At 38.4% G+C, this 22,768-nt stretch overlaps 1 protein-coding gene across 1 annotated transcript in view; it reads right to left on the reverse strand.

The window, feature by feature from the left end:
* Positions 1 to 22,768, reverse strand: part of wwc3 (WWC family member 3) — a 94,428-nt gene that overhangs the window by 17,722 nt on the left and 53,938 nt on the right. The window contains exons 7-11 of the mRNA XM_057840953.1: positions 10,769 to 10,898; positions 1,553 to 1,714; positions 1,421 to 1,482; positions 1,069 to 1,356; positions 499 to 588 (exon numbers count right to left, since the gene is read on the reverse strand). Coding sequence (XP_057696936.1) covers positions 499 to 588; positions 1,069 to 1,356; positions 1,421 to 1,482; positions 1,553 to 1,714; positions 10,769 to 10,898 — 732 coding nt within the window. The remainder of the gene's footprint in view (positions 1 to 498; positions 589 to 1,068; positions 1,357 to 1,420; positions 1,483 to 1,552; positions 1,715 to 10,768; positions 10,899 to 22,768) is intronic.

Here is a 22,768-nt window from a genome sequence, read left to right on the forward strand (position 1 = left end):
ACACTTGTCAGAAGCTTTGCCAGACTTCATCAAAAACTCTTTTATACATGAATAGGACAACTGACCAATTTTAAAAGATGGAGATCCACTGTTTGCTACAACAAGAGGAAGCGATCATAGCGCAGCTTAGCCATTTTCAACCAGTACTCAGAAGACTATATTGCCCAGGAAGGCTCTCTCCGATGCTTGCTCCCATAGCAGAAGAACAGTTTTGACTTTGTTTTGATTTAAAAAGGACCATTTGCCACAGTGGGCTACTACAAAGTCGGAATGCTAAGGCTAGCGTTGACAGCTGTTAGCCCTCTGTATAGTAGATGCCAATTGCAGGGATTTTTAAGAGGGCTTCGTAAAGCGGAATTATATTTTTTCCCTTGTAAATGTAATGACCTGTTTTATGAAGTTAGGAGTTTGTTATATTTTGTGAAATTTGGGCATTGCGGCTTAGTCAGGTAGCCTCTATAGTCTGGAAATTAAGGTAACTGGGGAAAGGTGGTGCACCTTTTGAGCTGAGAGTGAAGGTAGGTGGTGATGCGTGTGGCCTCCTCCAGCTTTCTCAGCAGCACGTTTCTCTTCTCCTGCTGCAGGAGCCTGGAGACAAACATTTAGCAGTGACAAAAAACATGAATAGAATTTAAAGCATCAGCAGATTGAAATGATACATCAGCACAAATCTGAATAAGGAAAAGCATTGCAATAAAATAATGCAAACTGGTTAAAGTTGAGAGTAGCTGAGATCTCTCATGACAGAACATGAACCCAAGTTCAGCATTCGCTTCAATGATAACTGGCGCCATCTAGCGTCGTGAATGGGTATGATGTCTAGACCTCGAATATAAGACGACTCCCACTTTTTCGGTCTTATTTCAATGCAAAAACCCCATCTTATACTCAGGCCAATACGGTAATTAAAAAAATTGACCCCCCAAAACACGACTTATAGTCCAGTGCGACTTTATATTTTTCTTATTCTTTGGCTGGTGTGACTTATACTCACAGTCCGAAAAATTTGGTAGTTTAAAATGTATTAAATGTATTTGAGTCAAGTCTGGCGTTTTGGCGATGGCTGACCTCTGATTGGCTCCCTGACTCTGCGAGCTGTGCGCCCTTTGCACTTCCTCCTCCAGCCGGCAGCGTTCTTCCTCCAGCTGCAGGAGCGTGTCGGGACCGGGCTCGATATCCGGACCCGAATCGGGAGCGCGAGCCTTCTCGTGGCGCTTGCTGACGCTGATGATGTCGTGCAGCAACGCCTCCTTCTCACGCAACAGCTGGACAAAGTCTCGGTCGCGATCTGCTTCGGCCCGGCCGGACCAGCTCTCGCTGTCCAGCTGGGCCAGCTGGTGCTGGATGCTCTGGACTCTAATCGGTGGAGGTGCACACTTTGTTAAAGAGTAATGCGAGTAAAAAAGACAATCCCACTTACTTCTTTTTGGCCTCTTCGTACTGCCAGTTGACTTTGACTTTGTCCACCAGGTGGGATGAGTCCTGCGCACAAAACGGACGTCATTCAAAAGCGCTCACGGGTGCGAGTTAAGCGGGGACGAGCGAGCGCCACCTCTCCCATTATCACGTCCGTCTGGCAGCCAGCGTCGCAATACAGCTGCTGATGTTCGCCCGGCGCAGCGGCCCCGCCTCCTCCACCGGTGTTGACCAACTCACCGGCAGTATCACCCACACATAAGCTGCTCTGGAAATTCACCGTCAGCTTGGCCAGGCTCTGCAACAACAAACAAAGTATTATTGGCTGCGTGCTGTTGATGACATCAGAAGTGATTTGTAAGCATTTTGGGACATCTACAGGCAGGTACAATACTAGTCCTTGTCATAAAATTAGCATATTGTGATAAAGTTCATTATTTTCTGTAATGTACTGATAAACATTAGACTTTCAGATATTTTAGAGTCATTACACAAAACTGAAGTAGTTCAAGCCTTTTATTCTTTTAATATTGATAATTTTGGCAAAAAAGTAAAAAAAAAAAAAAAAAAAAAAATCCCTATCTAAAAATAATAGCATAACATGAAAAGGCAGGGGTGAAAGTGGGCCAGAACGGTCAGGAACGCAGTTCCGGTATAAGATTCAGGGCCGGGATGCTGTTCCGGTACATGGTGCTTTGATTCCGGAAATATGACGGCCAAAAAAAAAAAAAAAAAAAAATGCTAAGCTGCCACACATGCATTTCATCTCCAAAAAGAAAACAATCTACCAACATCAGATTTACATGCACAAGTGTTAACAACAAGCATAATAAAGTGCTCGTGAAGCGTAATCCGTTTCCACTAGGGCTGTCCCAAACGACAAATTTTCTCCCGATTAGTCAGCCGACTATTTTTACGATGAGTCAACTAATCTAATAATTAAAAAAAAAAATCTTTTAATTTTTTTTTTTTACTAATTTAGCAATGAAATTTTTGTTGACGCCTATCAATTCACAAAAAAAATATATTGGAACACTTAAATTATTTATTAAAGTACAAATAAACACGTAAATAACAATAATAAATCACAAATAAACAATGAGTTCGAATGCTGATAGAATTAACTAGTGTAGCATCCCGATTGGAAAGATGGTCTCTTAAACTGATGGTTTACAACTTTTATTCCATCCTTGATGTAAACACACCGTAAGACGGTGCACACAAATAAAACAACACAATTAGAAATTAACAAAAAATTTTCACCTTTTTCCTTTGAAACCTTGAATGAATTGCCTATATGAATTGCCTTTACCTTAAATTATTACCTTATCATTGACAATCTCTCCCTTGAGTGCAATCACTGTATATACTGTATATATTTATGACCTTTTAACCTTATATAATTTTCTATACCATAAAATAAACCTTTCAATTAGCATTAAGAACAATACTAATAGCACTTATAGGCCCATTGTCAATGAAACATCATTATTTAGGAAGGCGACAGCACCCTCTGGTGTACAAAAAATGAAGAAAAAAAAAAATTACAAACTGGGTGACGGCGCTTGGTGTTTATTCACGGCCGACGTGCAGCCAAGCTTGGCATTGAAGAGACAGGACAGAAGCGTGTACCATCCTTTGTTTCTTTGAAATAAGTCAATGTTTTGGACACTCTGGTGCGCTTTTTTTGGCTTTGTGCCGCTTTCCCCGCTTGGATACAGAGCATCCAACATTCTGAACTTTCAACACATATATTTTTTTAACCCCTCATTAACCGTCGACGGGATGTTGTGCTTGTCGACGGATTTACGTCATCGATGACGTCGACTAGTCGGGACAGCTCTAGTTTCCACCAATATTTATTACCGTATTGGCCCGAAGACAAGATGGCCCTGATTATAAGACGACCCCCTCTTTTTCAAGACTCAATTTTGATAAAAAGACTTTTTGAACACCAAATTAATTTTTATACAGAAAATAATTAAATTACATCTAAAACAAATGATTATAACAATATGTTTAAGAGAAAAAGCCTGTTATTTTGCCTCATTCAAATATTGATATCTGAACATTTAAATATGTAAACTAAAGTGCAATCACATTCGTAAATGAATGGCTTCTGGTTTTTGAAATGTAAATATACCAATCTATTGTGATAAAACAACAAAATTGCGATAATTGCATTAACCATCAAAGTGAAGTCTAACTATACCTGTAGTCTTGAAACAAATCTGAATAAGGAAAAACATTGCAATAAAATAATGCTAACTGGTTAAACTTGAGAGTAGCTGAGATCTGTCATGACAGAACATCGCTTCAATGATATCATGCGCCATCTAGCGTCGTGAATGGGTATAATGTCTAGACCGTGAATATAAGACCCCCACTTTTTCAGTCTTATTTCAATGCAAAAAACATCGTCTTATATTCAAGCCAATGGTGTATTTATTATATCCCATGGACGGCATGGAGGTTTCCCCAGCTGCTGCAGTTTCTGACGATGAGTCACGTCAATCTGCGAATGCACGCAGCAAAGCAAAACGCCTGGACTCATTTATCCCTTCAATTGGCTGATATACTGATGTGATCAGCAGAGATAGTTAGCTCTGATTGGTTCAAATGTGCATGTTTTCTGGAACAGCAAATAAAAAAAGGTTGTTGAATTGATGCGACAAAAAAAGGGCAATGCAACACAGACCCGGCTGCAGAAAGAAATTACGGGGGGGCATTACATATTTTGGGGGGGGGGGGGGGGCACACTTCTTCAATGTAAATTTAGCCGTAACAGTAGCGTTTTTACCCGTTATATTTTCTGATGATAGTGTCAGTCAGTGAAACTGCAGGAGGTGGCAGGGCTATCCCTTCATGTTGACTTTCGGCCGTGTCTTTGTCATGGCTTGAGTTCGTCTTTAGTTTCTTGAAAAAAACACGGATGTCCATTCCAATTTGAATTAGCAACGGAGGAGCCGCTCAATCGCCATTTCTGTAACCGGAGCAATCCCTATCCAATCGCAGTACCCAATGGCCGGCTACTCAGCCCGCCCCCCATATCTTTGATTGGCTAGAAATTGCCTACATTCGCTGCTCAAATTGGTTGAATTGAATGACGACAGATCAAGATAGGATGACTAGAGCAGTGTTTTTCAACCTTTTCTGAGTCACGGGACGTTTTTATGTTGGAAAAAAATCTCGCGGCACACCACACCAAAATGTTCCAAAATTACTTTCTGTACAGTATATTTAATTATAAAATAATTCCTCAGTATTTATACTTACTCAGAGTGAAACGTTTAGCAATTAGGCTTGAAAACCTATCAGACAGGGGACTTGAGCAATGTCTTTAAGCACATCAGGGCTGGTCGTCTCGCTGACAATGGCTTTGCTGGCAGGTAGTATTAACGTCTCTGCCACAGTTTGGGACTTTTGGGATTTAGCAACAAAGTAACTGGCTTTCAGGGCTTTCTTATTTACCTCTGTAGTTTTTCTCAAAAAAGTTGCCCATTTCTCTGTTTTCACGAAGGCGTACCATGGGCAAGACTGCCGACCTGACTGCTGTCCAGAAGGCCATCATTGACACCCTCAACAGGAGGCTAAGACTAAGAAAGAAATTTCTTAGCGAATAGGTTGTTCCCAGAGTGCTGTATCAAGGCACCTCAGTGGGAAGTCTGTGGGAAGGAAAAAGTGTGGCAGGAAACACTGCACAATCAGAAGAGGGGACCGCACCCTGAGAAAGATTGTGGAGAAGGGCCGATTCCAGACCTTGGGGGACCTGCAGAAACAGTGGACTGAGTCTGGAGTAGAAACATCCAGAGCCACCGTGCACAGGCGTGTGCTGGATATTTGCTACAGGTGCCGCATTCCCCAGGTCAAGCCACTTTGAACCTGAAACAGTGGCAGAAGTGCCTGACCTGGGCTACAGAGAAGGAGCACTGGACTGTTGCTCAGTGGTCCAAAGTACTTTTATCAGATGAAAGAAAATTTTGCATGTCATTCGGAAATCAAGGTGCCAAAGTTTGGAGGAAGACTGGCGAGAAGGAAATGCCAAAATGCCTGAAGTCCAGTGTCAAGTACCCACAGTCAGTGACGGTCTGTGGTGCCATTTCAGCTGCTGATGTTGGTGTACTGTGTTTTATCAAGGGCAGGGTCAATGCAGCTAGCTATCAGGAAACTCTGGAGCACTTCATGCTTCCCTCTGCTGAAAAGCTTTATGGAGATGAAGATTCCATTTTTCAGCATGACCTGGCATCTGCTCACAGTCCCAAAACCACTGGTAAATGGTTTATTGACCATCGCATTAGTGTGCTCAATTGGCCTGCCAACTCTCCTGACCTGAACCCTGGATATTGGGAAGAGGAAGTTGAGAGACACCAGACCCAACACTGTGGATGAGCTTAAGGCTGCTATCGAGGCATCCTGGGCCTCCATAACACAGGCTGATTGCCTCCATGCCACGCTGCATTGAAGCAGTCATTTCTGCAAAAGGATTTCCGACCAAGTATTGAGTGTATAGCTGATACAGTTAATTGAAGGATGACTTTTTTTGTATTAAAAAACACTTTTTAGCATTGGTCGGATGAAATATGCTAATTTTTGGAGATGGAGATTTTTGGTTTTTCTTGACTTTTTTTGCCAAAATCGTCAATATTAAAACAATAAAAGCCTTGAACTACTTCAGTTGTGTGTAATGAATCTAAAATATATGAGTAAGTCTAATGTTTGTCAGTACATTACAGAAAATAATGAACTCTATCACAATATGCTAATTTTTTTAGAAGGACTAGTATATGAATATTAATGAAATGAATGGTTACAAGAATTGAGTCAAACCGCATCTAAAGAAGAATACATTTGTAAATTCAGATATTGTGTGAAGTAAGTCCAAGATTTGGAGGAATTCTATGAGATGCAATAATGTTTTATGACAAAGCTGGGCCTTTAGAAAGGAATTCAATTAATAAGGATCATTTTAGGAGAGGGAAGTCCAAGTATGAAATTAAAACCCGTAAAAATAATTTTATCACAGTAGTGATATTTCATAATTTCACTAGCCTCCAGTTTTTTTGTATTACAAGTCAGAAATACTATATGGCGGAAAACACTCAGGTGACTTGAAGTTCCGCTCCGAGACCGCCAATTTAATCAACTTTGAAAATTGTCTGATATGCCTGTGTGATACATCATTGGAAAGCTTAAAATCTCAATTTTCTGGGGGAAGAAAATTTTTGAACAGGAGGGCATTTGGAAAAAAAAAAAGTTTTTTAAACAGCAAAACCCTATCTGGAGGTGAGAGCACGCGAGAACAGAATTACAGACGCCATGACTTTAACGAGATATTATCGTGTACTTACCTTGTTTCGATCCAAAAACTCCATGTAGCATGTATCACCGAGTGTCAAGACACAGCTGTGAATGGCCACAGCTGGATTTTTTAGGGATTGTATGGGTGAAACATGGTCATAGAGTCAAGGAGTGGTCAAGATTTTCTTTTTTATTTACCCTTTTAAACGTTTTTTTTTTCTTTTTTTTTCTTTGTTTGGATCGATTATTTATCATCTAACATGTGGAGAAAAATGCGACAGAAACAAACAAAAAAAATACAATTAAGCGATAGTTACAGTGCCTTGCAAAAGTATTCGGCCCCCTTGAACCTTTCAGGCTTCAAACATAAAGATATAAAATTTTAATTTTTTGTCAAGAATCAACAACAAGTGGGACACAATCGTGAAGTGGAACAAAATTTATTGGATAATTTAAACTTTTTTAACAAATAAAAAACTAGAAAGTGGGGCGTGCAATATTATTCGGCCCCTTTACTTTCAGTGCAGCAAACTCACTCCAGAAGTTCAGTGAGGATCTCTGAATGATCCAATGTTGTCCTAAATGACCGATGATGATAAATAGAATCCACCTGTGTGTAATCAAGTCTCCGTATAAATGCACCTGCTCTGTGATAGTCTCAGGGTTCTGTTTAAAGTGCAGAGTGCATTATGAAAACCAAGGAACACACCAGGCAGGTCCGAGATACTGTTGTGGAGAAGTTTAAAGCCGGATTTGGATACAAAAAGATTTCCCAAGCTTTAAACATCTCAAGGAGCACTGTGCAAGCCATCATATATTGAAATGGAAGGAGCATCAGACCACTGCAAATCTACCAAGACCCGGCCGTCCTTCCAAACTTTCTTCTCAAACAAGGAGAAAACTGGTCAGAGATGCAGCCAAGAGGCCCATGATCACTCTGGATGAACTGCAGAGATCTACAGCTGAGGTGGGAGAGTCTGTTCATAGGACAACAATCAGTCATACACTGCACAAATCTGGCCTTTATGGAAGAGTGGCAAGAAGAAAGCCATTTCTCAAAGATATCCATAAAAAGTCTCGTTTAAAGTTTGCCACAAGCCACCTGGGAGACACACCAAACATGTGGAAGAAGGTGCTCTGGTCAGATGAAACCAAAATTGAACTTTTTGGCCACAATGCAAAACGATATGTTTGGCGTAAAAGCAACACAGCTCATCACCCTGAACACACCATCCCCACTGTCAAACATGGTGGTGGCAGCAACATGGTTTGGGCCTACTTTTCTTCAGCAGGGACAGGGAAGATGGTTAAAATTGACGGGAAGATGGATGCAGCCAAATACAGGAACATTCTGGAAGAAAACCTGTTGGTATCTGCACAAGACCTGAGACTTGGACGGAGATTTATTTTCCAACAGGACAATGATCCAAAACATAAAGCCAAATCTACAATGGAATGGTTCAAAAATAAACGTATCCAGGTGTTAGAATGGCCAAGTCAAAGTCCAGACCTGAATCCAATCGAGAATCTGTGGAAAGAGCTGAAGACTGCTGTTCACAAACACTCTCCATCCAACCTCACTGAGCTCGAGCTGTTTTGCAAGGAAGAATGGGCAAGAATGTCAGTCTCTCCATGTGCAAAACTGATAGAAACATACCCCAAGCGACTTGGAGCTGTAATTGGAGCAAAAGGTGGCGCTACAAAGTATTAACGCAAGGGGTCGAATAATATTGCACGCCCCACTTTTCAGTTTTTTCTTTGTTAAAAAAGTTTAAACTATCCAATAAATTTTGTTCCACTTCACGATTGTGTCCCACTTGTTGTTGATTCATGACAAAAAATTAAAATTTTATATCTTTACGTTTGAAGCCTGAAACGTGGCGAAAGGTTGCAAGGTTCAAGGGGGCCGAATACTTTTGCAAGGCACTGTATGAGGTAGATATCCGTGACTTTTTTACAGACGCCATTTTTTTTCCATTGTGACATTATTTGTTTAAAAGTTTAAAATATGTGAGTGAATCATTGATAAAAGTCGTTTTTTTAAACGAAATATGAGACCAATTAATGGTTCTAAGCTAAAAACAACAGACAACTTGAATAATAAATGAATTACCTTCGTTTTATGGCTGGGTTGAAACAAAAGCGGTTGCGCGACGTCTGTAAACGGGGGTTTTCAGGGTAAAACGGACAAATTAAAAATAGTTCGGGGGTTTAATGCGCCATGAATCTGCTATGACAGCATATAGACATATTGTTCTATCAAACACAACAGTTGTTTTGGCTTAAAATACATCAGTTTCTTTTAAAGAGGAGTGCAAGAGCAGAAACTGCTTTTTCAGTCTTGTCTGTGTTTTCCGCCTTATACTATATCTAACCGTATTACTGGTGCACGATATTTATTGGTCCGATAATTATCGGTCCGATAATAGGAATTATGACGTCATCCCAATAAATCCAATAACATTATTAATAGGACCGATAATATGTACTCTGCTGGCTGGCCTGGAAATCAGTTGACCATTTGCGGGACATTGCTGCCACCTGCTGGTCAGAATAATTCGCTGCATCTATAATTTGTTCCACGAACTCATTCACTTTACACAGTGCTGTGTCTAGCGGTAGCATTGACAATCGTTAATGCTTTGTGTTACTTACGTTTCCGCCTCGGAATTATATGTCTAAGTATTTGTTTACTATAACATATGGATGTGCAATATATGTTTACGTTGGTGGTGAAGGGTCATATGTACAGAACTTCATAAGTTGTTGTGTTATAGAAGCCAGCCAATGCTTAAGGCTAGTAGCTCAAGCTAGTGTGCTATGCTATGCATACATATAATAGTTGTCATGTAATGTTAGTCCTGTCAGCTTGCTTGGTAGGATTTTATACTATGGAGAGAAACATCATACTTTATTGAATATGCGTTCACTCACTGCCATTTATATTGATTATTATAAGGCAAGCCATTAAATCCATTTTGTTCTATCATATTTTTGTTATCAGGAATGAGTGATAAACCTTACTATATAATGTTTGCATTTTACAGTGTTAGTTATAAGTTAGTAAGTTGTTGAGAGGCCTTTTGGTTTGATAGGCTTGCTGTCCTAACCTGTCTCCCAGGTTAAGAAAGTTGTTTCATGGACCAAGACCACAACAGTCTCCTGTAGCACCAAATACCTGTATTTTTATCTGATGACAAAGCACAATACCTGTTGGGTTTATGTTTTAGTTCAGTGCTCATTGTTCAGGTAACACATCTTCAATTATACTGACTAATTGATTGTGATTGACTCAAATTATATTCATTTGAAAAAATAAATATTAGCTCGAATTGCTGAGTCCAGCCGCTGTAACTCTGCTGCTCTCTGTGAACTCTCAACTCAGCTGGAACGCGCACGGCTATTAAGTATATGTCACGTAACTGTGACGTGCTCGGCCAAACGTACACACAACTTCCGTGGGTGAATTATGTTCCAAAATAAAGGCTCACCACAATTGGCACTTTATTTGAAGTCAAGACTGTTCTTGTCTTTGTTTTGTTCATTATAATAATGTTCATGACATTATTCAAATTCTGGTGAGGTCAAAGGCAAATGTATGTTGAATCCACCATTATTATTATTATTATTTTTTTTAAACCTCCAGGTGTTCAAAAACTCGGGTGAATATACATTTAAAAAATTATATATTCATTATCTGTTATCGATATCGGCTTTGAGGAGCAGGAAGTTATCGATATCGGTTTCAAAAAATGGATATCGTGCACCCCTAAACCATATACTAAGAATGTTGTAATTTTATGACAAGAAAGTCTCTTTATTCATAGAATATATTCTGAATTTGACTCCAAAATGTTGATATCATTAAAAAAAAAAAAAAATTAGCGAATGTTCCTTCGCTGACACCCTCCCAGTTCAAATGAATTGGACGTCTAAAAGTGATAAACTCCTTTCAATTCCCAGCAGAAGAGCCAAATGACTGGACACCATCAATGTCAGTCAATTACTTAATTTTTTCATTCATTTCCATGGTGTGACATAGGATGAGTCCTACCTGGATGAGGTCCTGCCTCTCCTTCTCGCCGGCGCTGATGGCCTTCTTGATGCTGCGCAGCTCGCTGAAGATGGCCTGCGCCTCATCCAGCTTGTAGTTGGTCTGACTGCACGACATCTTGCGGTCGATCCTGAACACACGCAAACATCGCTTGTGAGTTTTGCAGTCCGGATGAGGCCCTGCTATTGTTCCAGGCGCTTTCAAGTCCTTCCTTTGAAAAGGTGCCTCACGGCGTATCCAGTGTCGACTTTGTGACGGCGCTTCAAAGCAGCTTTTTATCATTGAACTACAAAACGGAACCAATCTGTCGCCGAGGCCCCGAGGGGATCGGCTTATGTTATACAGAAGAGGTGTCGAACTCAAGGACCGCGGGCCAGATCTGGACCGCCACGTCATTTTGTGTGGCTCGCGAAAGTAAAAACATGTGCATCGGCTTCATGTTTTTTCACTAAAATTAAATTTGAATAAATTTTTTTTTTGTCTTTAATAAAATTGTTACTAGTTTTTATTGTTTATTAAATACATTTTAAACACTAGTAATTTAAGATTTAATATTAAATACATTTGGAAAAAAAAAAAAGAATAGTGGTGGTATTTAACTTTTTTTTAATAAAAAATTTTTTTTTACTGTTTTTCCCGTTTTTTGATTCAAAACATAAAAAATTTCATCTTTTTTAAAGTATAAAAATACTGACTATTTTCCTTTTGATTAATTGTTTATTTGAATTATTAATTTCATTTTAATTATTATTATGATTTTTTTTTATAAAAAGATTTTGTTTTTCTATAAGACAAATTATACAAAAAAAGTAAAACGACAAAATTATTATTATTTTTTTTTAATTATATAAAAAAAAGATTTTTGTTTGCATTTAAAATTTGAAAGTGTGATTGTATTTTCCTTTTTCTTTTGAATAAAAACATTCATAGTTTTTTCCTGTTTTTGAGAAAAAAACGTAAAAAATATATATATATATATATATATATATATATATATATATATATATATATATATATATGAGAAAAACAAATTAAAATTATAATAACAATATTTACTGGAATATCTTTTTTTTTTTTTTTTTTACTTAAAAACAACAACAAAAATAGCCCCTCCTATTTATTTTTTTTCCTATAAAAACATAATTAAGTAAAAAAAGAAGAGCACATCTCGATGCTTTCTTAAAATACAGTAATTAAACAAATAGGGCTGAATAGCTAATTCGAGTAACTCGATTTTAAAACTTGATGGAGGAATTTTCTCCGCGTTCAGGAATGATTTAATGTTGCCAATTTTTCACTTTTTGCCCGGACTACTTTTAATGCGGCACAACGCGCTGACGTCACGTGCATAGAGGAAGAAGGGAGAGGCGGCGGATATATTTTATTTCAACTACGCATGAATATAGAGGTAACGAATAAGAAGTTGACGAAAGCGAAGAGAAAGGCACCAAGAAAAAGTAGAAAATGTCAAAAGTGTGGGAGCATTTCAAGCTGGAGACCGAGGCCGACGCTTCCGCACACCCGGCTGGACCCCGCCACCGATGACCACCCCTGAAACCCGGGCGCGGGAGCCACCGCCTAGCCCCCGCTCCACCAAAAGCACCCTGTTTACGCCGAGAGAGGAGGAGCGATACTCGGGACAAGGTAAAATTAAATTAACGTAGCGCTAATAAATAAAATTAACGTTACTGCACCTTGCTAACATAACGTTAGCCCTGCGGAGGGCTAGGTTTCTATTAATTATGACTAATGTCTATGCGTAGCTAACATGTCTTTCATACAGGCTTTATTTAATCTGTAAAAACAAAGCGCTGTAGAGTGATGAGGGTGTAAAATAAAAACATAATAAAGCTAACTGTCAATTTTAAGGTCGGTATTCATTGATGAATAAAACACCAAGTAGCACTGGTGCCTAATGTGGTCCAATACAGCAGGTATCATACATTTATTTTGAACACTGCAAAAACTTAAAATCCTATCAGGACTTAGAATTGACTTAAAACTTAAACAGAACTTTAAAATAGCTTGACACAAATGGAAATTCAATTGAAACAGGTGCCGGGAAAACACCTGACTTTTAAGTGACGTGTGTTATCAAGCGTAATGACATTTTTAGGTAAGGAATAAGATATTTATTATTATTATTTTTTTAATAAGATCTCAAATTTTTGAGTAAAAGCAGTGAATTTGTTCTTTTTTTTCCAGTCACAACTGAGATGCAATTAATGGCTGTTTTCAACAATTTACATCTAAAATAAAGATATTGATTGTCTAAAAATGGTTCAGTATTAGGTCAAATGTATTTTTCTCCACATGTATTATTATAATTGCTCTTGAAAAAATATGTTTTATCCGATTAATCAATGGAATTTTCAGTAGAATACTCAATTACTAAAATATTCGATAGCTGCAGCCCTATAAATAAATAAAACATTTTTTTACCAAAAAAACAAAACAATTTGTTGATTTTTAAAAATATTTACTAACAATTTTAAACATTTTTGTAAAAACAAAAAACAAAAAAAACAAACAAACAAAAAAAAAGCTATTACTTTTGGGCAAGTATTTCCAAGCATAAAACGATAGCGGTAGATTTGTGCCTTTATTATTCAATCCAAAAAAAAAACAAAAAAACAAAAAAAAAAAAGTTGCTTCACTCAAAATATATATTTTCAATCCAAAAAAAAAAGTCACTTCAATCAAAAAAAATGTGTTTGAATACAAAAATAAATTTGAAACTCAAAAAGTGTATTTGAAAACGATCTTTCTTTGATTGAATTAAAAAAAAAAATTATTGAAGTGTCACTTTTTTGAAAAACAAAAGGTTTTAAACTTTTTTTTTTTAAAGTGGAAAAAGTTTTGAAGGCACTTTTTTTTGAAGTGGAAAAAGTTTGAAGGCACTTTTTTCGATTGAATCATTTTGACACAAAGATCCAACTTCAACGCTACTTCCGACATGTTTGAGTGGCAGGTGACTACGCCAATGGCATAAAAGTATGAAGCAAGAATAATGGCCACCAGGGCACCATCCAGCCATCGGACTCTGCTCGAGTCCAAGCCGAAAATAGTGCACCGGTACAGGGGTGTGACATCGGCATCTCACCGGAGTGCCCGCGATGGTATTTTTTCAATCAAAGAAAAATAGTTTTCAAATATTTTGAGTTTCAAATTTATTTTTGCATTCAAACATATTTTTTCGATTGAAGTGACTTTTTCTTCGATTGAAAATATATATTTTGATTGAAGCAACTTTTTATTTGATTGAAGCAACTTTTTTTGTGATGGAATAATAAAGACACAAATCTACCTCCATATACACCCATCAGGGCCAGCTTTAAACTGATATGCTGCCATCCCAGTTCAAACAGAATGGATGTCTATCAACATTACGGGCAGTGAATGAGTTAAGTGACAATTGAGAGGATAAAAAAAGAGGATTTGAATAATTTAGATCAACAATGTCTCTAAAAAATATCAAGTTAGTTGTCCATTTGTTGATGACTTGTTGATGATTCAATTTATCATGGCAGCCCTAGTTGCCAGACATAATAGTCCTCTGACGGAACCCGAACTATGATGTATCCCGCGACAAATTTTATGAGGGAGTTTGACACCCCTGTTCTACAGCGTGGTTGAAAGGAGGACTTGGGCGGGGGCGCCCCCCTTCGCCCCTGTCGCCGGGCCTGGCACGTGTCCGCCGCGTTCACCGCAGCCCGCTTCCTTCACGGGCCTTCAACAGCAGGTAGTGTTCAGACAGCCGCCAGGCAACAAGACTCGCTTTGTTCAGAAACCGCCTCCCCCCATCCCGCTCACCCAAAAGGGCCAGGGAGTTTATATGCGTACAAGTAGAAAGGGGGGAGGCAAGCCCACATGGAAAAGAAAAAAAAATGGAACATACTAGAAGCGTTAAGTTATACATTCCGAATGTCATCATCGAAGAATGGAGTGAAAATAAGGGGTACTTTTTAAAAAATGAAAAATTTATCGAAAGTATTGCTATTTTAAATATTTTTCCTTGAAAAATACATAATTAAACAACTGAAAAGCCAAATTTTCAGAAAAATTGTTTTTAAAAAATCTCAAAAGTTGTAAAAAAATGAAATACAAATTAGTAAACAAGGTTCAATTTTACAAAAATTATATTAACATGCAGACAAATTATTTTCAAAAGAAAGAAATCATTCTGCGGGATTTTTTTTTTTTTTTAAATGTAAAAATATAAAATATAAATCGTACAAGAAAATAGTTTTTAAAAAATGACAATTAGGTTTAACTTAATAATTATACGAGCATGAATACGATTATTTCGAAATAATATTACAATTAGGGCTGTCAAAATTATCGCGTTAACGGGCGGTAATTAATTTTTAAAATTAATCACGTTAAAATATTTGACGCAATTAACGCACAAATGCCCCGCTCAAACAGTTTAAAATGACAGCACAGTGAAATGTGTACTTGTGTTTTTCGGAGTTTTGGCGCCCTCTGCTGGCGCTTGGGTGCGACTGATTTTAAAGGGTTCAGCACCCATGAGCATTGTGTAAGTAATTATTGACATCAACAATGGCGGGCTACTAGTTTATTTTTTGATTGAAAATTTTACAAATTTTATTAAAACGAAAACATAAAGAGGGGTTTTAATATAAAATTTCTATAACTTGTACTAACATTTATCTTTTAAGGACTACAAGTCTTTCTATCCATGGATCGCTTTAACAGAATGTTAATAATGGTAATGCCATCTTGTTGATTTATTGTTATAATAAACAAATACAGTACTTATGTACCGTATGTTGAATGGATATATCCATCGTGTGTCTTATCTTTCCATTCCAACAATAATTTACAGAAAAATATGGCATATTTTATCAATGGTTTGAATTGCGATTAATTGCGATTAATTACGATTTATTAATTTTTAAGCTGTAATTAACTCGATTAAAAATTTTAATCGTTTGACCCCCCCAATTATAATACATATTTAAAAATAAGATGATAAAAAGAATATTTCTAAGTATAAAGGGACTATTTTCAAAAAACAAAAACAAAAAAGCAAAACAGAAAACATAAAAATTGTTATAACAAATTAAGATCTAATTTCAAAATGAAATGATAGCAGGTAGAATAAAAATCACAATTTTAATAAAAAAAAAAAAGAATCCTTTAAACCAAAAAATGTAATTTTGCAATTAAGTTATATCAACTTGAATAACAACACAAATTTTAAAATTTTACTATTTTAAAAGAACAAAGGCCCATTTTTACTATAGTGCATATCTTATTTATTTATTGTTTTAAAGTACTATACTATTAATCAAAATCAGTAAATGAATCAAATTTCTACAATAAAAATAACAAAAATATTTAATTACACTATAATAAAATTTCACTATAATAAAATTGTAATATTAAAATTTAAGACAATAATTTTACATAACAGAAATGGCTCACTTTTTGGCCCCAAAAAATAAAGTGCTGTTAATGACAGCCAATGAGAAAATCCATGAAAAATTGCTATTGACGGTGATAGATCATGTGTCTCTTAGCATCCTTCTGCGAGTTTTTCTCTAGTACAGGGGTCCCCAAACGGGGACCCGTCCGCGGCGCATTTGGTACCGGGCCGCAAAAGAAATAATAATTTATTAATGACTGCATAATGGCAAAATGAACTTGTCTGTGCCCTCTAACACACCAGTATCTCTGTCTACTCTAGATATAATACTACAGCATGGAATGTCGTCATAGAAATCCATTGATTGGACTGCTAACAATACGTCTTGTTTTGTATATCTGTGTGCTTGTCCTAGATAATAATGTATGACGTAGGGCGGGCGAATCACATTTGTTCCCGGAAATTATTATCCCCCACACTAGAATGACTGTCTTTGGACAGATTTTTTACAGGGAAAAGGCCGCCTGACGAGCCAGAAGATGCGCCTACAACCTCGAAGAAAACAAAATCTACGCTACTTCCCAATCACTAAAGACCCACGAACTGCGAAGGAGTGGATTCGTGACCCATTTGTGAATAAACAGAGTTATTCGAGCATATCAGTGCAACAGGAGGATCAATTTGTAGAGATCACAAATGACAGCAACCTTAAACGTACTGTACATTTGAGACAACAACTCTACTGCGGTTCTGGATTAAAGTCATTCCGGAATATCCTGACATCGCTAGGAGAGCATTGAAAACCGTGCTACAATTTCCAACACTGTATCTTTATGAAGCGGGCTTCTCTCACTCTCCCATCTCGGGACCATCTCGTCTCAATGAAACAAGCTCAGGCCTCCCACTGAGGGGCAGTTTACATGGCGACTCTGCGACACAAAGACGCAATGACTGCGTTGCGGACTCGCCTCGCGTGCATATGGTGTCGGCGAAGACAAAAAATTCTGAATCCTGCCTCCAAAGTGGAAGAATCCGATTGCGGGGGGTTGAGGGGGGGCTTCCTCGGTATGCGTATCAAAGGCTCCTGCGGCAGGAGACCGCGCTGTTCACGTCAGCACTCGTACACGTCACATCGGGCGTGCGCAGCGGTGCTACTAAACATTAAAAACAGCAAATATGGCGGAATGTGGGCTTTAATTGACTGTTTTAATAATATTTTTAAATTAAATATGTTGAACGTTTCAATTTTTGTGCCGTTTTGAACAAAAGAAAAATGACATTGCTTCGAGTGGGCGGGGACATTTTTTTCCGGGCTGAGGGAGCTTGGTGGGGTCAAAGTGCATCATTCTCTGTCGCCCAGGGCCTGGCATGAATACTACATCGTTTTCATGCAGAATCGCGACATTGTTCAAACGGAGACGCAAATGCAAATGGAAGTTTTACGTTTTTCGTATTCTGGGAGAGTCACCATGTAAACGGCGCCTGATTCAGTGGGTGAGTTGTATTTTCCCTGCACTTAAGACGACAGGGCTAAAAACAAACGTTATTTTATATTTGCTGTATTTTTCTGCCCCACATTGCCGGTGTTCTGACAAATTTTGCATGCGCGTAATGTTAAAAAATGGCCGCGAATGCAGCGATTCCAAAGTAAACACAACAAACTTTCTTTAAAGAAAGGAATATAAACCTACGTTTGTCATGTTAGCGGCACACAACAACTGCACGCAGCTCTCTCACTTAACGACTTCGCCGTGTCGTTAAGCATTAATTTATGCCATTTTCGTGTTGCACATGTATGTTTATGAAGTACTTTTTTAGCACCGTTGGATAATATTGAGAGTCCAACTGAATATAAAAGAGGGCTTTTTCACCGTCACAAAAGCTTTGGGAGCAAAATTTTATAAGGATGCCAAATTTGACAATCACACCGGTCCGTGGTGCAAAAAAGGTTGGGAACCCCTGCTCTAGCAGACGTCCAATCCATTTGAAGTGGGAGGCTGCCAGCGAACGAACACTTCCACTTCAAATGGATTGGACGTCTAGCACAGTCAATGGCAGCCAATGAAACACAATATTTGTGTGTATCGGTGGGGCCTCTATGTTGTTTGCAGGTTATTCTGGGAAGGTCTGCAGTTGTTGTGTACATCTGGCAGATAAGCCAGTCAGGAAGTTCTGTGGAATTTGCTCGCAGATAGCTCACTGCAGTGTTTTGCAAACTGTGCGGCGGCAACAGCAGCGGCAGCGGACCCCCACCCACCCTCTGCTTCCTCTCCTTGGCTGCCAGCACTCCACTGGTGCATCCTCTTCCTGAGGTGGAGCCCCCGTCTTTTATTATTATTATTTTTTTCTTTCTCCCCATCCTGCGGAGGCGGCGCCAAACTTTCTCCCACAAATGTTGCCGAAGAAAAAGGACACTGGACTAAATTACAGGTGTCAAACTCGAGGCCTGGGTGCCAGATCGGGCCTGCCATTACTATCTTTGTGGCCTATGTTTTACACAAGAAGCGTTTGCTGTGCGTCCGCGTTAACTAGTATTGTTTTTGGCAGCCCTTTTAATATTTGGATGAAAAAACTAACTAGTCGTAGTCATATTTTTCTCATTTCAAAATGTGTTCGGCTTCATCTAGTTTTAATTGACAATTACTCAAAATGTTTTCGACTGTAAAATTCAAAGGTTTTAGTCAATAAATAAATTAGAGCTGAAACGAATACTCGAGCAACTCGAGTAACTCAAGTTAAAAAACTGATCCGAGTAATTTTTGTTCACCTCGAGGAATCGTTTAATTTTGCCAGCTCTAAGCATCACGTTTTGCTCGGAGTACTTTTAATGCGGGACAGCGCGCTGATGTCACGTGTGTAGAGGAAGAACCAAAAAAAAAAAAAAAAAAAAAACCTTATTGCAGGCGACAGCCGCTACATGCTACGCTGACGTTGCTAAAAACTACGCCCGCATGATGCTAGCTACGGTGGTAGCAGCAAGCCAAGTTCTGATGCGTCTCATATATAACATACAGTATGTAAGTAGAACTAGATGCGAAATGACAGAGCGGTGTTAGTAAACAGCCGCCATTTTAGCCGCAAGTCTAGAGTGAATTTTCACTGAGGAACGCGGCCCAAACTAGAAACCTGTTCTATTTTCACAGCGTTGCTGCGCTAACGTCAACAACCCATCGAATAGGCGTGCTGATATCGCGCTGTTTCAGCGGACGATAATACAAATCACGGCTGACGAAACCTTAAAGGGCAACTGAAGAGCTTTTCGGACTTCGCTCTTGAGTGTTTTACTCGGTTGAATTGTATTAAATGCATCATTCGCTGTCTCAAAAAGTCACATAAAAAAAAAAAAAATAATAATAATTGACCGCGTAGTTTTTGAGTTATGGCCATAGCAACACCATGGCAACGAGGGACGCGCCGCCCTGCCGACAACTACCTGTTGACGTAGCTTTCAGGGAGCGTCGCCACCACTCTGAACACGGAAATATAGCACCACGCTATCCTCGCAAGTTAAAAAGTTAATTAGGTTCACTTGGAAGGTTCGCTACAACAGCCTTCCAGGGAAGTCTACTGCCTTAAGATGGCGGCTGTTTACTAACGCCGGCAAGTCTGTCATCTCGCATCTAGTTTTCTATACATGTGCTGCTAACGCCGCTGAGTCTGTCATTTCGCATCTAGTTCTGTATACATATGATATCTATTACCTAGGGGCGCACGTTATCCATTTTTGATACCGATACCAATAACTTAACCGATAACGAAACGATAATCGATAATATATATAGAATTTTTGAATGTATATTCACCTGAGTTTTTGAACACACCTGTAGGGTCAAAAATACTACTAGTGGATTCAGCATAGAATTGCCTTTGACCTCACCAGAATTTTCATGTGAATATTATGAACATTATTACAATGAACAAAAAAAGACAAGAAGAGTTTTGACTTCAAATAAAGTGCCCAGGTTATTTTTTTAAATAAATATAATTTGAGTCAATCACAATCAATCAGTCAATATAATTGATGATGTGTTCCCCTGAAAAATGAGCACTGAACTAAAACATAAACCCAGCAGGTATTGTGCTTTGTCAGGAAATAAAACATTTGGTTCAACAGGGGAGGAGGCTTTTGCGGTCTTGGTCCATGAAACAAACGCACACATCCCAATCCACCGACACCATGCCAAAAATATTACATATTATCGGGCCAAAATAAGCTTATCAGATTTATTGGGATGACGTCATAATTCCTATTACCGGACCGATAATTAGCGGATCGATAATTATCATGCACCTCTACTACTATCTACCGTAGCATTATGTGGACGTAGTTTGTAGCGGCTGTCGGCAGCAGTCAGGTATTATTATTTTTTTATTTAGCGGCATGAGTTGAGCCAGAGCCGTGAGTTGACCATTGTCATGACCCGAGTAATGACAAGCATGATGTTTACTCTCGGTCCGTTCCTCATTGCGTCCCGGAGACAGCGCTGATTGTGTTTTATTTCACTTTACTTGACATATTTCAATAATTGGAATTTGGATGTTTGTGAATCGTTCTCGAATCTTCCATGGCCGAATCGCAAATAATCTAAGAATCGGAAATTTCACACACCTCTAGCTGGTAGCATTAGCATAGCATTCACATTAGCATTAGGCTAATACTAACAGCGAGCGTCCTCTTAAACTTTTTTTACTTACAGTTCGTGGCATCCAGGTGGGTATAATTAATTGAAAATAATGTACTGTTTTACCTCTGAGTGTGTATTAACACCAAGTTGGTGTTGTCCTTGTAGATAGACGCTACAATATGTGCTCATCTGTCAAGGTTCATTCGAAATAGTTGGAAACCTTTATTTATTTTCGGAGTGATTTTTTTTTTATCATACAGATAAAAACATTTTTAGTAAACGTTGACTAAAGCTAGTGGAATTTGTCGAGTTTTCGTTAACAAAAACTAAAAAACACATTTTGAGATGACTAAAATATGACTAAGACTAATAAGTATTATCGTACAAATGACTAAGACTAAGACGAAAATTGAAAGGGCTGCCAAAAACAACCCTGGTCCAAAACGGCTAAAATGGTGTCAGTCATTTGTGCTCAGTTTGCGCTTTGAAATTTTTAGTTTGTGCTGCAATGACTTTGTAGATATTCAGCTTTAAGTAGTAGGGGTGTAACGGTACACAAAAATCTCGGTTTGGTACGTACCTCGGTTTTGAGGTCACGGTTCGGTTCATTTTCGGTACAGTAAGAAAACAAAATGCAAAATATAAATGTGCTAGTTGTTTATTACACACTTTTGTGCTTTCAACAGTAGGAACATTAGCCTATTCAAAGCTAGAATTCTGCTCAAAAATAGAAAATATTCTCAAATGTAGATATTTTGAAAAACAAAATAAAAATAAATACCTTTGGCTAAGACTTTTTCTTTTAAAAAAAAAAAATCTGATGTGCAAAATTGAACAGTTGCAACACTGAACAGTTTCAAGTTTCTCATATTAACTTTATGACCACAGCCTCGAAAAGTAAGGGTTATTAGGGCTGTCAAACGATCAAAATTTTTAATTGAGTTAATCACAGCTTAAAAATTAATTGTAATTAATCGCAATTCAAACCATCTCTAAAATATGCCATATTTTTCTGTAAATTATTTTTGGAATGGAAAGATAGGACATAAGACGAATATATACATTCAACATACTGTACATAAGTACTGTATTTGTTGATTTTAACAATAAATCCACAAGACGGCATTAACATTCTTTCTGTTGAAGACATTTTTTTTCTCTGCAAAAACAAACACACAATTGAGCCTTAGAACACTACAAGTGTGTGTAGTGTACACATAAATATGGCCCTCTTCCCTACTCATCCTCTAGCCAATCACTGAGGCAAACCAACTTATTTACATTTTCTGAGAATTGTTCCATCTATATTCTTTTTTAATTTGAATTCCCCACCCAGAGGGCCAACCTGCTTCCATGTTTACATTTAACCGTTACCCACGCTGCTCACTGCACTTCTGAGTGGTGCGACGGCCCTGGCCGTTTAATTGTTATCTTTTTTTTAGACTGTCAGTCATCTGATCGCCGCGTCCGCCAGCTGGCTGCCTCCCCACCCAACCTGGCGTACTCTGATTGACGCCGGACGGGCAGACGACGTCACCGTCTGACATGTATCCATTATGCAGCGCTTTGTTTACATTTGCGGCAATAACGACACTTGCTTTACGGCAGCTAATCCGATACACGGTAGTACTATTAGGCCGTTGTTTGAGCTTGCATACCCGCGTGTGTGTTGTATTGTGCCTGAGTCTTGTTAACCAAATAAAGGCAGCGTTAACAAAAGTCATCGGACCGCTCGTCATTTTACAGTCAACACTCTGAGAGTTCGCAACTTCGCATTTGACCGCGTACCTCCTCGCCAGCTGTTTGCTCACCATTTATTCACCTGTGCATTTGATTGCTATTTTGTAACACTCCCGCTTTTTCGGTGAGGTATTTTGTGTTCATTCGTTATTGGATCGTTTTGTTCACCACTGTAAATAAGAGCACCGCAGCAGTAGAGGTAAACTGCCGTTTTCATTCAACCCTTTTTGTTTAGCGTAGAAG

This window comes from Corythoichthys intestinalis, chromosome 7 (assembly GCF_030265065.1).
Source record: "Corythoichthys intestinalis isolate RoL2023-P3 chromosome 7, ASM3026506v1, whole genome shotgun sequence".
NCBI classification, from domain to species: Eukaryota; Metazoa; Chordata; class Actinopteri; order Syngnathiformes; family Syngnathidae; genus Corythoichthys; species Corythoichthys intestinalis.